Genomic DNA, 12515 nt, shown 5'->3' with positions numbered 1-12515 from the left:
TCAGTCACTCAGTCGTGTCCAACTCTTTGCGACCCCATGAATCGCAGCACACCAGGCCTCCCTGTCCATCACCAACTCCCAGAGTTCACCCAGACTCATGTCCATCGAGTCAGTGATGCCACCCAGCCATCTCATCCTCTGTCGTCCCCTTCTCCTCCTGCCCCCAATCCCTCCCAGCATCAGAGTCTTTTCCAATGAGTCAACTCTTCGCATGAGGTGGCCAAAGTACTGGAGTTTCAGCTTTAGCATCATTCCTTCCAAAGAAATCCCAGGGCTGATCTCCTTCAGAATGGACTGGTTGGATCTCCTTGCAGTCCAAGGGACTCTCAAGAGTCTTCTCCAACACCACAGTTCAAAGGCATCAATTCTTCGGCGCTCAGCCTTCATCTTTCAAATATACAATATTATTAACTACAGTCATTATGTGCTATGCTAAGTAGCTTCAGTCATGTCCAACTCTTTGCTACCTCATGGACTGTAGTGTGTCAGGCTCCTAAGTCCATGGGATTTTCCAGACAAGAATATTGGAGTGGGTTGCCATACCCTCCTCCAGGGAGTCTTCCTGACTCAGGGATCGAACCCACATCTCTTAAATCTTCTGCATTGGCAGCTGGGTTCTTTACCAACAATGCTATTAAATCCCCATGACTTACAACTGATCATTCATACTTTTTGACCCCTTCACCCATTTTGCCCACTCCTCCATCCCCTGTATCTGGCAATGACCAACCTGTTCTGTGTATTTGTGAGCTTGTCTTTTTTTTTTTTTTGGATTCCATATATAAGTGAGATTACAGGATATTTGTCTTTTTCTAACTGACTTATATCACTTAGTATAATGCCCCTGAGGTCCATCCTGTTGTTGCAAATGGTAAGATTTTGTTTTTTTTAATGGGGTGTGTGTGTTTTCTTTACCCATTGCATACTTACATGTCTTGGTTGTAGTGCATATTACTGCAATAGGGCAGCAAACTAGTTTTTATTTTCCTCAAATACTGAGAAATGGGATTGCTGGATCTTTTGGTGGTTCTATTTTTAATGACTTTAGGAACCCGTGTACTTTTTCCATAGTGATTGTACCTACCAGTTTACATTCCCCCTAGCAGTGCACAAAGGTTCCCTTTTCTGCACGTTCTTACCAACATGTTTTATTTCTTGTCTTTTTGATTATAGCTGTTCTAATGTGTTATCTCATTGTGGTTTTGGTTTGCGTTTCCCTGATGATTGGTGATGCTGAACATCTTTTCATGTACTTGTTAGCCATCTGTATATCTTCTTTGGAAAACTGTATTCAAATCCTCTGCCCATTTTGAAATCAGATTTTACTTATGAGTTGAGTTCTTTATATGTTTTGAATATTAGCCCCTTTTCAGATATGTACTTTGCAAATATTTTCTCTCAGTAGGTTGCCTTTACATTTTGTTGATGGCTTTCTTTGCTGTTAAGACCTTTTTAGTTTGATATAGTCCCACTTCGTCATTTTTACTTTTGTTGACTATGCTTTTGGTGCCAAACACAAATATCATTGCCAGAATTGATGTTAAAGAGCTTAGCACCTGTTTTCTTCTAGTTTATGGACTTTAGGTCTTTCATTCAAGTCTTTAATCCATTTTGAGTTAATTTTTGTGTATAGTGTAAGATAGTGGTCTAGTATTTTTTCTTTTGCATGTGACTGTCCAGTTTTCCTAATAGCATCTGTTGGGAAGACTATCCTTTTGCCATTGTATATTCTTAGCTTCTTTGTCATAAATGATCATATATGTGTGGATTTCTTGGCTCTTAATCTGTTCCACTGATCTATGTGTCTGTTTTTATGCCAATACCACACTGTTTGTTTATTCATCTATTTAGTTGTTTGTCTGCATCAGATCTTAGTTGCATCACACAGGATGTTCATTGCATCATGCAGGATATTTTGTTGCAGCACATGGACTCTCTACTTGTAGCTTGCGAGCTTCAGTAGTTGTGGTATGTGGGTTCTCTGGTTGTGGTATTCAGGCTCCAGAGCACGTGGGCTTCGGTAGTTGTGGCGTGTAGGCTGTCTACTTGTGGCACACGGGTTCAGTAGGTGTGGTGCACAGACTTAGTTGCTCTGCGGTATGTGGGATTGTAGTTTCCTATTAAAGGATCAAACCTGCATCCCCTGCATTGCAGTGTGGATTCTTAGCTACTGGACCACCAGGGAATTCCCCATACTGTTTTGATTACTGTAGCTTTGTAGTATACTTTGAAATCAGGGAGTGTGATGTCTCCAGTTTTGTTCTCTCAAGAGTGCTTTGGTTATTCAGAGTCTTTTATCATGCTCTACAAATTTGAGGATTGTTTGTTCTATATCTCTGAAAAATGTTATTGTAATTTTGATAGGAATTGAATCTATAGATTGCTTTGAGTAGTATGGACATTTTAATAATATTATTTTTCCTAAAGAGCATATAATATCTTCACACTTATTTGTGTCATCTTCAGTTTCTTTCATCAGTGTCTTATAGTTTTCAGTGTACAGGTCTTTACCTCATTGGTTAAATTTATTGCTAGGTATTTTATTCTTTTTGGTACAATTATATGTGGGATTGTTTTCTTGATTCTTCTGATAATTCATTATTAGTGTATAGAAATACAACAGAATTTGTGTACTGATTTTGTACCCTGAAACTTTATTTCTTTATTGTAAAATTATTTTGTGGGGTCTCTAGAATTTTCTATATTTAATATCATGTCATCTGCATTTCGGAGAAGGTGATGGCACCCCACTTCAGTACTCTTGCCTGGAAAATCCCACGGATAGAGGAGCCTGGTGGGCTGCAGTCCATGGAGTCGCGAAGAGTCAGACACGACTGAGCGACTTCACTTTCACTTTTCACTTTCATGCATTGGAGAAGGAAATGGCAACCCACTCCAGTGTTCTTGCCTGGAGAATCCCAGGAACAGGGAAGCCTGGTGGGCTGCTGTCTCTGGGGTTGCACAGAGTCGGACAAGACTGAAGTGACTTAGCAGCAACAGCAGCATCTGCATAGAGACAGTTTTACTTTTTACTTTCCAATTTGGATGTCTTTTATTTCTTTTTCTTGACTAATTGCTCTAGCTAGGACTTCCAATGCTTTGTTGAACAAAAATGACAAGAGTGGGCATCCTTGTCTTGTTACTGATCTTAGAGGAAAAGCTTTCAGATTTTCCCCATTGAGTATAAATGATGTTAGCTATGGGCTTGTCATATATGCCTTTATGATGTTGAGATATGTTTCCCTGATACCCACTTTGTTGAGAGTTTTTAATAGATATTAAATTTTGTCAAATGCCTTTCCTGCATCTATTTGAAATGATCATTTGATTTTATATCCTTCATTTGGTAATATGACTGTATCACATTGATTGACATTCTGATGTTGAACCATCCTTGCATCCCCGGAATAAATCCTGCTTGATCATTGTATATGATCCTTTTAATGCTTTGTTGAATCTAATTTGCTAATATTTTATTGAGGACATTAAAAGCATTTTAATGACTTCTCTGTAAGCTGGGAATTGCTATAGTTAAAAGGAGCTCTTTATTTCAATAGAGACATCAGAATCTTGGGGCTACTAGATGCTTAAAAGCAGCAGTTTGCAGCAAATAACAACTGGAGACAAAGGGTACTAACCAGGACAGTGTAATAAGTATAGTTTGGCCTACAGAAATCTTTGGCGGTCGCCAGTAAATCATAGGCTCCCAAGGCCAGAAATGATGCTGAAAAAATTGAACAACTAGGACAGCACAGGTCTTGATCTAGAAAAATGGGTGCTGGTGTATACAACTGATACAGCTGCAGTAATGCATATCAACTGAACAGCAAGTTGCATGCCAAGTTGCCTTAGTCGTGCCCAATAGTCGTGCCCGACTCTTTGGCAACCCTATGGACTTAGCTCTCCAGGCTCCTCTGTCCATGGGATTTTCCAGGCAAGAATACTGGAGTGGGTTGTCATGCCCTTCTCCAGGGAATGTTTCCAACCCAGGGATTGAAACCACATCTCCTGCACTGGCAGGCAGGTTCTTTACTACTAGTGTCACCTGTGAAGCCCAGTTGAATATTAAATTGGCTTTGGCCAAAAAATGGGGGCAGCCCACATAAGCGGTATGTATAACAACAACAGCAGAAAAGCAGGATCAGAGCCACCAAGATAGTGTCAAGGCCTTCACTAAACTTACATGCACAGACATGAATGAAAGACCTCTACGGTGAAGAACTCTGTAATCTTCTCATAAATATGTTTCCAAAATCTACCTTTGAGGCTCCATTTACTAGGATTTTCTGCATTGCAGAAAGACAGATGTGCTTAGTCGCTTTAGTCATGTCCAACTCGTTGCCACCCCATGAACTGTAGCTCACCAGGCTCCCCGCTGTGTGGGATTCTTGCGGCAAGAATACTGGAGGGGGTTGCCATTTCCTTCTCCAGGAGATATTCCCAACCCAGGGATCAAACCTATGTCTCCTCCATCTCCTACACTGCAGGTGGATTCTTTAGCGCTGAGCCACCAGGGAAGCCCTAACCACTAGGCATTTTGGAAATCATCTGGCAACAGCTCTGAAGCCAGGATGGTCTATGAGATAAAGCATATGCTATATGAATGAATCCATTGTCTAGTTATTTTCACAGTGAAGAGTTAGATTTGATTTCTTCATCATCTAAGGCAACAACCCCACACTGGATCCATGATGCATCAGTTCACTTCAGTTGCTCAGTCGTATCTGACTCTTTATGATCCCATGAACTGCAGCATGCCAGGCCTCTCTGTCCATCACCAACTCCGAGTTTACTCAAACTCATGTCCATTGAGTCAGTGATGCCATGCAGCCATCTCATCCTCTGTCCTCCCCTTCTCCTCCTGCCTTCAATCTTTCCATGATGCATAGAATAAGAGTTATTCTGGCTGGAGTACCAAATGATTCACCAAGATAAATCCTACTATCAAAAGCTTTAAAAGAAACATAGGTGTGATTCTTATCATGTCCAGACTTAAATGATCTTTGGCATGTGTAAGAGACAGGGCTTTAAGAATGACAGCATTATGCTCATTAATCAGATTGTAATTCTAACTGTAGCAGTTGTCAAACAGGTTATCTTTCTTGGAGCAAATCAGTAGGTAGATATTTTGGCCAGCACATTTTTTGTTTTGTCTTTATTCCAGTAAGGAGAGGACACCTGTAGCAGCAGTTTTTGATAACCAACATTAAAGATTGTCGGAGAAGGCAATGGCACCCCACTCCAGTACTCTTGCCTGGAAAATCCCATGGACGGAGGACCCTGGTGGGCCGCAGTCCATGGGGTCGCTAAGAGTCGGACACGACTGAGCGACTTCACTTTCACTTTTCACTTTCATGCATTGGAGAAGGAAATGGCAACCCACTCCAGTGTTCTTGCCTGGAGAATCCCAGGGATGGTGGAGCCTGGTGGGCTACTGTCTATGGGGTCGCACAGAGTCGGACACAACTGAAGTGACTTATCAGCAACAGCAGCAGTGTTCCATTAACTTTCTGTGTGCCATTATATAATTCTTGATACTAGACCTTGATCATCTCATTATACAGGGCATCATGCTGGACTAACACATTGATGATATGTGCTCATAAGACCTACAGCACAGGTGTCATCGCTTCTCTGGATACCTGCTACGATACATCAGGCTGGACAGTAGAAGATAAATCCCATGAAAGCACAAGAGCCTGCCACCTCAGCCAGCTTTGTGCTGGTCCAGTTTCCTGGTGTGTTGGAATATTCCGGCCATAGTGAAGAGAAAATCGTGTGCTCTATTTCACCTACAACTAAGGCGGACCCTCGGTGTTTGGTGGCTTTCTTTGAATTTTATGTGCAGTGCTCCAGCCCATTTATGGGTTGATCCAAATGCTTCTAGATTTGACTGGGCTCAGGAAAAAAAGGCCTCTCCAGCTGATTCAGGTTGCAGGGAAACATGGTTCTACCATGTGGACCCTATGAGGGAGATCCAGTGGGCTGAGAATTTTGAGTAAATTAGGATTTTATATAAAATCAGGATTTTTGAGCAAACCACATTCCCTTCAGAAAATACCTATTCTTTCAACTTAGTACTGGGCCCACTTGAAGTGAAAGAAAATTGTCCTGCTCAAGAGTGTTATATGAAGGCCTCAGGTAGGCTCCTGCAAAGCCTTCTCAAGTTCTCAGAAGGATAGCTTGTAAGCAGTCATACAGAAACTCAAGTTCACAGGCAACATATTTCTGCTTTAATATAGCAATGTTTTTGAAGTCCTTGTGTTATGATGTGTCAGCTCATCAGACCCACTCTTCAATCCATTATGCGAGTATCCTCTGTCCTTAGCCTAACAAAATAGACCAGCAAGGAATGAAAAGCAGAGAACAAACTTGAAGAAAAACTGATTTAATTTAGTAAGCTTTAAAAAGACACAAGCATGTATAACGAGCATTCTTTCCAAATAAACATTTTAAACATATATGTATACAGTATCAGGATTCCTGAATTACAAGCAACAGAGGCTGATTCTGACTCCAGAAAAAAAGGGGGCAGATGTTAGGTGTTAATAGCTCACAGGAGGTTTTGGTCAACTGAGCATTCCATAGGCCAGGAAGGAGGATGGCATTAGGGATTCTAGCAGCAAGAGTTCAAAACCATCTCTCCAGGAGACTGCCAGCTGGATTCCAGTCACTCCTCCCAGGGAAGGGGAGTTTCCTTAGTGTAAGAGTGTGTGTGTGTGTCTAAAGAAGTACCCGCTCCTATGAGGCTGGGCATACAAACCAGCAGTGTGTCTACTCTAGAATACCTGCAAAGCTGAGTTTTGAATTATCATTACATAAAACATATATATTTCTATAAAATCTACATTTCTATTATTAGTGCTTCTGCGACGGTTGGATGGCATCACTGATGAAATGGACATGAACTTGGGCAAACTCCGGGGGATGGTAAGGGACAGGGAATCCTGGCATGCTGCAGTCCATGGGGTTGTGAAGAGTTGGACATGACTCGGTGACTGAACAGTATTAGTGCTTCTGATAGGGGGAAAAAAAACACAACAACATTGGTACATGCTTCTATTTGACATGTCAAAGTAGGTCCTGAAAAACGATCATCAGAAATAGCTCCAGGAGCGGTAAAGTGTTCAAAAACCAGACTTTATTCCCTTCATTTGAATTATGTATGATTTTTTTTTCATATTCTTTAAACTTACCTTTCTGTGACTACTTTAGCTCATTTAATCATAGAAAACACTCTCTGAGTGGCTTAGGCACATATTAGATGAATGGCACCTATTACTGTCTCAGTTCAAAGGGGAAAAAGTTAACAATTAACATCTGTTTAGGGCCTGAACCCTGTGAACGCTGATTATGCTTCTTGATGGCTCTGGGGAGACGACATGGGAAGCCGACTCCTATGCTGTGTTGTTCTCAGTCCTGGTAAAGACTGAGGAATGAGTCTTTGGCAATGTCAGTCCTACTTCTTCCCTTCGTACACAGGGAAAATGAGTCCCAGCCATGTGCAAAGCCACGATTAAAACACGAACGGGCAAGCTGGATGAGCAGCAAGGCAGGCCCACGACAAGAGTCTTGGTGTGAGCATCCGAGTTGCGCCCTGAAAGGAAACTGATGAGCTGAGTAGAGCTCAGGCAGGACAGAGTGGACCCCATTCCCAGGCCTCATGGTCAGGAGACTCAGCTTAGTGCAGGGTCTGCTATCTGTCACGTCCTGGCCCTGCCCGAGGACACGTGTCTGCATCCTAGACACAGAGGAAAACCAGACACTGGAATGGACTGCTTCACCAAAGATTCTATACGCGCCGCCAGCACACGCAGCAATTTTGGCATCTAACAGCATCCCGAATGGGGAGTGAGGCATTCCATCCATGTCACTGAATCTCAGCCCCCAACTCTGGGGACTGAGGGGTATCCTTACAGAGGATACATCCTTAGGGGACCAGGGTATATCAGTGGAGTGCCTGTGACCCAGCAGGAGAATGGAATGCTCCCTGGGAAAGGGCAGTAGTAAAGAGAGACCAAGACCAGGAAACCAGAGAAAGCTGAGTAGAGATTGCTCAGGAATGTCCTTCACCGCAGGTGAGACTCCTAGAAATTCCTGGCCAGGGGTAGATGCCTTGTAATAAAAAGGTTCGGTAAGAGCTGCGTAAACAGGGGCTATTATCATTAAAATACACTCATTTTAACGCAGGCTGGTGAAGACTGTGGAGCTTGAAATTTTCAGAAGACATGGTGTGACGTCACTTTTGTCCTCTAGGAAGCAGACGGTGAAGGGCCATCCACAACAATGCCCTTGGCCCACAGGACGATGCAAACTGGCACAGGGAAGAAGGCCCAAGTGCACAACCAGTGGGACCCGGTGTGGGCAAGAAACCATATTTGGTTCTGTGGAGAAGAACCCAACCAAGAATATTGGTGCACGATCCTTCGTATTATGACTCAGCCGATGCAAACAACACAGGGCACGTGTCACCGCCGTTAGTTAGCATTTGGTTTTACTAAAAGGAAAAACCCCACACAGAAGAGTTTAAGTTAAAGAAACGTGTAAACACGTGTTCTTAGTTGCTATTTTCAACTTGACTGAGAAAAATGTGTGGCGTCCCCTGCCTGCTAGCGACAGGAAAAGGAGAAATGTTAATATTTATGAGTTCATAGCTGCAGTTTGACCACTGCCATTCAGCTGGGCTTTGAAAACTCCTTTTTAATCAAATTAGCTTCACTGGTTAGACTGACTGGTTTTTATTAGTTTACTGTGAAATAGTTTTCAATTAACATAAGAACACAGAGGTAACATCGCCATCACACTGTTATAAAGTTAAAAGGCTTATGTGTTTGTTTCAATACCAGGGGAAAATACTGGAGCTAGGTTTCCCCACCGATGATGCTAACCAGCTACTAGTCCTTTTATTTTGCTCTTATTAATAGAAATATAACTTAGTGAGCTTAAGTTACAGCTAATGTAGGCCTCTTCATAGAGGCCTCTTCATAGCTTCCTAGGAGTCAGAACTTTTGCTTTCAATACCAAATAATATCTGGAAAACATGCTCACTTTTGTGTTTTTTGAGAAATTCCAAGAACTGGCCCAGATTCATGTGATAGTCATTCCTCAAGCCGTAGTCACCGTGGGCCTCAAGGAGTAATTCTTCAAAAGAATGGAAAAGGCGCAGGTCTTGCCCATCTCCTTCTGTTTCCATACTCTCCGCATGCTTGCAGGAAATGTGCTTCCAGTTGGGGTACCTGATTGTGTGCCAGAATTCCTCACAGTGCTCTTTGAAGCCCTCCACACAGATTATCCCTGGCTTTCCTGTCATGCAAAATCCTGTCACGTCCAACCTTTTCCCGACCTCCAGGATCTTTTTCCGGAGGTCCTGCTGATATATATGGTGACTGTAGATCCACATCCGGAGGAAGGTGTTCTTGACTGGCTTTGCTTGTGTCGATGGTTCGTCCACGAGCTTTCTGTTCAGGAAGTAGGAGGCACTGTTGTCCTGTAACCACTGGATGGCCGCGCACACACAGAGCTCCCCTGGATCAAAAGTCCCGATGTAGGAAGTGAGGCCTTTGTTGAGAAGCAGCTGCTGCTGTCTGTCAAGTTGTGGAGACCGTGCAAACATCTGTAGTGCTACATAGGGGTAGCTGTGAGGCATGGTTACTTGCAAGTCAATTTTCACCTTAAAATGAAAAGCAAATAGATTTAAGTACCGTGAAATCACATAAGCTCGTTTATCAATGGCCACTGCATGATTCTGATCAAGGTATCAACAATAGTTACTGCTTCTGTTACGTGTGTCAGCTGTGTGCCAGACACTGCACAACTTTACAAACACAATTTTGCACAAACTCCTTCCATTGATGCATTCCTTCCTTCCAATATTCATCAAACACCGAGCACGTGTCAGGTACCCTATGTTGAAAAAAATATTTCAAGGTATTTCTTCTTCACAAGAAGCTAGACATTAGTTCTGTCCTTCATGAAGTCTAGAGCCTAGTGAAGGGGGCAGACATTAAACAAACCATTACATGCAGCAAGTATTTCATTGCAAAGGTGAGAAGCATGGCCATGGAAGAGTAGAGGGATCCACTGAAATGTGTGACCAGAGGGGCTACACGAGGTCTGGGGAGCCAGGGAGTCTCCCCTGAAGGAATGATGACCCAAGACTTGAGTAAGTAAATAACAGGGGTTGTCAAATGCCTGGACCACTTGTTACATGGGCGATGCTAACACTGTTGGAGATAAACAGATCAGAAAATGAAGGTCAATTCATTTTCAGAATTTAGATTTTCCACCTGTATTTGCTTTCAGGGTCATGGTGCCACCAAAGAAACAGTCATTCACTCCTTAAAAACAGTGCTGCCAAAAAGACAACATTTAGATCTGGGGAAATCATAACGTATGTACAAGATAGTCCATACTACAGTAGCAGGACTGGTTAAACTGGACAAGTGACAGAATAATGGCACTGTAAAAACCAGGCATATTGGTTTAAATGGTGAGCAGATGTATGTAAAATTCAAGATCTTTATTGGAGACAACTAACATCCCATATTTTCCTTTCAAACAAGTAAAGGAAATATGCATCTGGAATATTCTCTATCTGCTTCTTGGAGAGGAAGCTCAGGCTCCACGTGTTTTCAATAAAATCCGGGAACCTGGCAACAAGGAAAACAACTCAGGGCACCTACCTTGGGCTCCTCGATCTGCAGGGTGATCACAAATTCGATTTTTGGTGGCAACGCCTCCCTTATGCCGTCCAAGTATCTCTTTATGTTCGTCAGGGCATTGACATCTTCAAGTTTTACTTCTCCTTGGTTAGGAAACATAGAAAACAGCATTTCCATCTCCAGCAGCTGAAGCTGAAGGCATTCCTTCATTGAAGCCGACATGCTGACTCGAAATCAACCTGCCAGGAAAACTGGAAAGGCCCAGGGACACTAGGTTTGTCAACGTCGTCGGTGTCCAGGGAAATTTCCCGCAGTTCCCTTTCCGTGGTAGCGGCTCTGCAGGAGCGCTATTACGCACCGAGAGCTATGGGCACAAAGCCGGACACTTACACTCTTCCGCTTTATTTCCTGACCCCCAGATCTAGCATACACATCTCCCAAAATGTGTCGTTAAAATTCAGATTCTCTTTTCCCCCGCCGCCCCCGGTTCCGATCTGGGTCCAGGTATCTGGATTTTCAACAAGTGTTCGGAGTTATCCCGTTGCAGATGGCTGGCAAGCACCACCTGCGGACACTGCAAGCTTGAATTCTGGGAAGGGCGAGGGGCCCAGCTTCCAAATCCCACCAAGGTGTGCGGCTTGGGCGGCGGTGTCCGCAGCGACCAGAGAGGTCCGCAGTATCGGCGAGGCAAGGCTTAGGATCCCCGGGCTCCGGGGTCTTCTAGGCCCGCCGCGGTCCACGCCAGTTGCAGACCCTGCGGCCTCTGCGCCACGGACCCCTGCCCGGTGGGCCTTTCGCCTGTCGCAGGAGCCACCCCAGACCGGGACAGCAAATGTGAGTCCCGATGATTTGGATCCTCTTGGCTTGTGCCCCCAGGGGTTCCAGCTTAATGAGAGGGGTCGTCCAGGTAAATAAAACGACGTTTAATGCCAGCTGGCGGGGAGGGGAGGAGCGGCTCGAGAAAGATTCCCAGAATAAAACGTTTGGGAGATGAACCTCGAGAGTAGAGAAGGGGGATGCGGGGCGCCGAGTGGCGCTCACTGGGGCTGGGACCACCTTGTTAGAGGCCCCGTTTCGGGGCTGGTACCCTCTTCCCACTCAGGATCACTCGGAACCCCGGCTTCCCAGGAACGTGGGCCTGTCACCCTCTGAGACCCGAATTTGGAGTCAGGGGCTGCGTTTTTTTTTGGCCCGTCGCAGCGCTCTGAGGGCCTGTGACCCTCAGCCCCAACCCCCGGGCCACCGCGGGGGCCTCACCCTTCCTGGTCATTCAAAGGGAAACAGCCCCAAACCCTCTCGCAACCTCGCAACGCGGATCCGCAGTTCCGCAGGCGCGAGCCGCGCGTGACGGGCGACGAGGCGGGGCGGGGCCAGCAGGCCGTCCCCCGTGCTGATTGGCTGAGGGGCGGGGCAACGAGCCGGAAGCCACGCAGAGCCACGTCTTCGGATTCTCAGCGCCGCAGTCTGTTCCCGGCGCTGCGGCGAGGAAGGTGGTCGGCGCGGTGGGGGTGAGGGGAGTGTCTTAGTGGAGGTGAGCGAGGCCCCGAGGCTTGGCGGCGAGAACGGGACGTTGCGGTGGGCGGGCTTTTGGCCACCCGAGAGGCTAGTGGGCCGGCTGGCGGACTTAACTGCGGGCCGCGAGGGACACGCCTACTCGTCCTCGGGCTGGGGAGCGGGCTGGAGGCTTGGGCCCGAGGGTCGAGCTGGGGAAAGGGGTCTCGTCCATCACCTCAGTGCGGGCCTCAAGGCTGGGTGCCAGGAAGCGTGGGCAGATTCGGGGGCGAGGAGGAAGGGGAACTAACCAGGTGCTGAAGGTTGAATAGAGGGAAGGGGATCGTTCTTAGCTTTTTTGAG

The 12515-nt window shown here is 45.3% G+C and overlaps 2 protein-coding genes across 6 annotated transcripts in view; one reads left to right on the top strand and one right to left on the bottom strand.

Annotated features, from left to right (window-relative positions):
• Nucleotides 1-8722: 8722 nt before the first annotated feature.
• Nucleotides 8723-12007, bottom strand: RWDD2A (RWD domain containing 2A). 2 transcript variants are annotated; one of them, XM_086316962.1, is made up of 3 exons: nt 11052-12007; nt 10683-10912; nt 8723-9670 (listed from the first exon to the last, which is right to left on the bottom strand). In XM_086316962.1, the coding sequence occupies exons 2-3, from the start codon at nt 10881-10883 to the stop codon at nt 8993-8995; spliced, it is 879 nt and encodes a 292-aa protein (XP_086173088.1). In that variant the 5' UTR covers nt 10884-10912; nt 11052-12007; the 3' UTR covers nt 8723-8992. The 2 variants fall into 2 exon arrangements, with proteins under 2 accessions (XP_086173088.1, XP_086173087.1); XM_086316961.1 differs by having other exon boundaries at nt 11919-12007.
• PGM3 (phosphoglucomutase 3) overlaps nt 10909-12515 on the top strand; it is a 27657-nt gene continuing 26050 nt past the window's right edge. For 2 of the 4 annotated variants that reach the window (XM_086316948.1, XM_086316946.1), the window contains exon 1: nt 12123-12192. Coding sequence is in view for 1 of the 4 variants with exons in the window: in XM_086316945.1 (XP_086173071.1) it covers nt 11028-11568 (541 nt within the window). In the remaining 3 variants the exon portion in view is untranslated. Of the gene's footprint in view, nt 11569-12122; nt 12193-12515 lie in introns of those variants that run through there. The other 2 variants (XM_086316945.1, XM_086316947.1) reach the window with 2 other exon arrangements.

Source organism: Bos grunniens, chromosome 9 (genome assembly GCF_055505025.1).
Source record: "Bos grunniens cultivar Pamir isolate PY7600 chromosome 9, Bosgru_T2T1.0, whole genome shotgun sequence".
Lineage (NCBI taxonomy): Eukaryota > Metazoa > Chordata > Mammalia > Artiodactyla > Bovidae > Bos > Bos grunniens.
The sequence above is the reverse complement of the archived record's forward strand: the minus strand, read 5'-3'. Positions and strand labels throughout refer to the sequence as shown.

Coding starts and splice junctions, on each gene's coding strand:
- RWDD2A (XM_086316962.1), bottom strand. CDS start 10,883: ATGTCGGCTTCAATGAAGGAATGCCTTCAGCTTCAGCTGCTGGAGATG. Junction 9,671..10,682: donor TGCAGATCGAGGAGCCCAAG/GTAGGTGCCCTG, acceptor TTTCATTTTAAG/GTGAAAATTGACTTGCAAGT.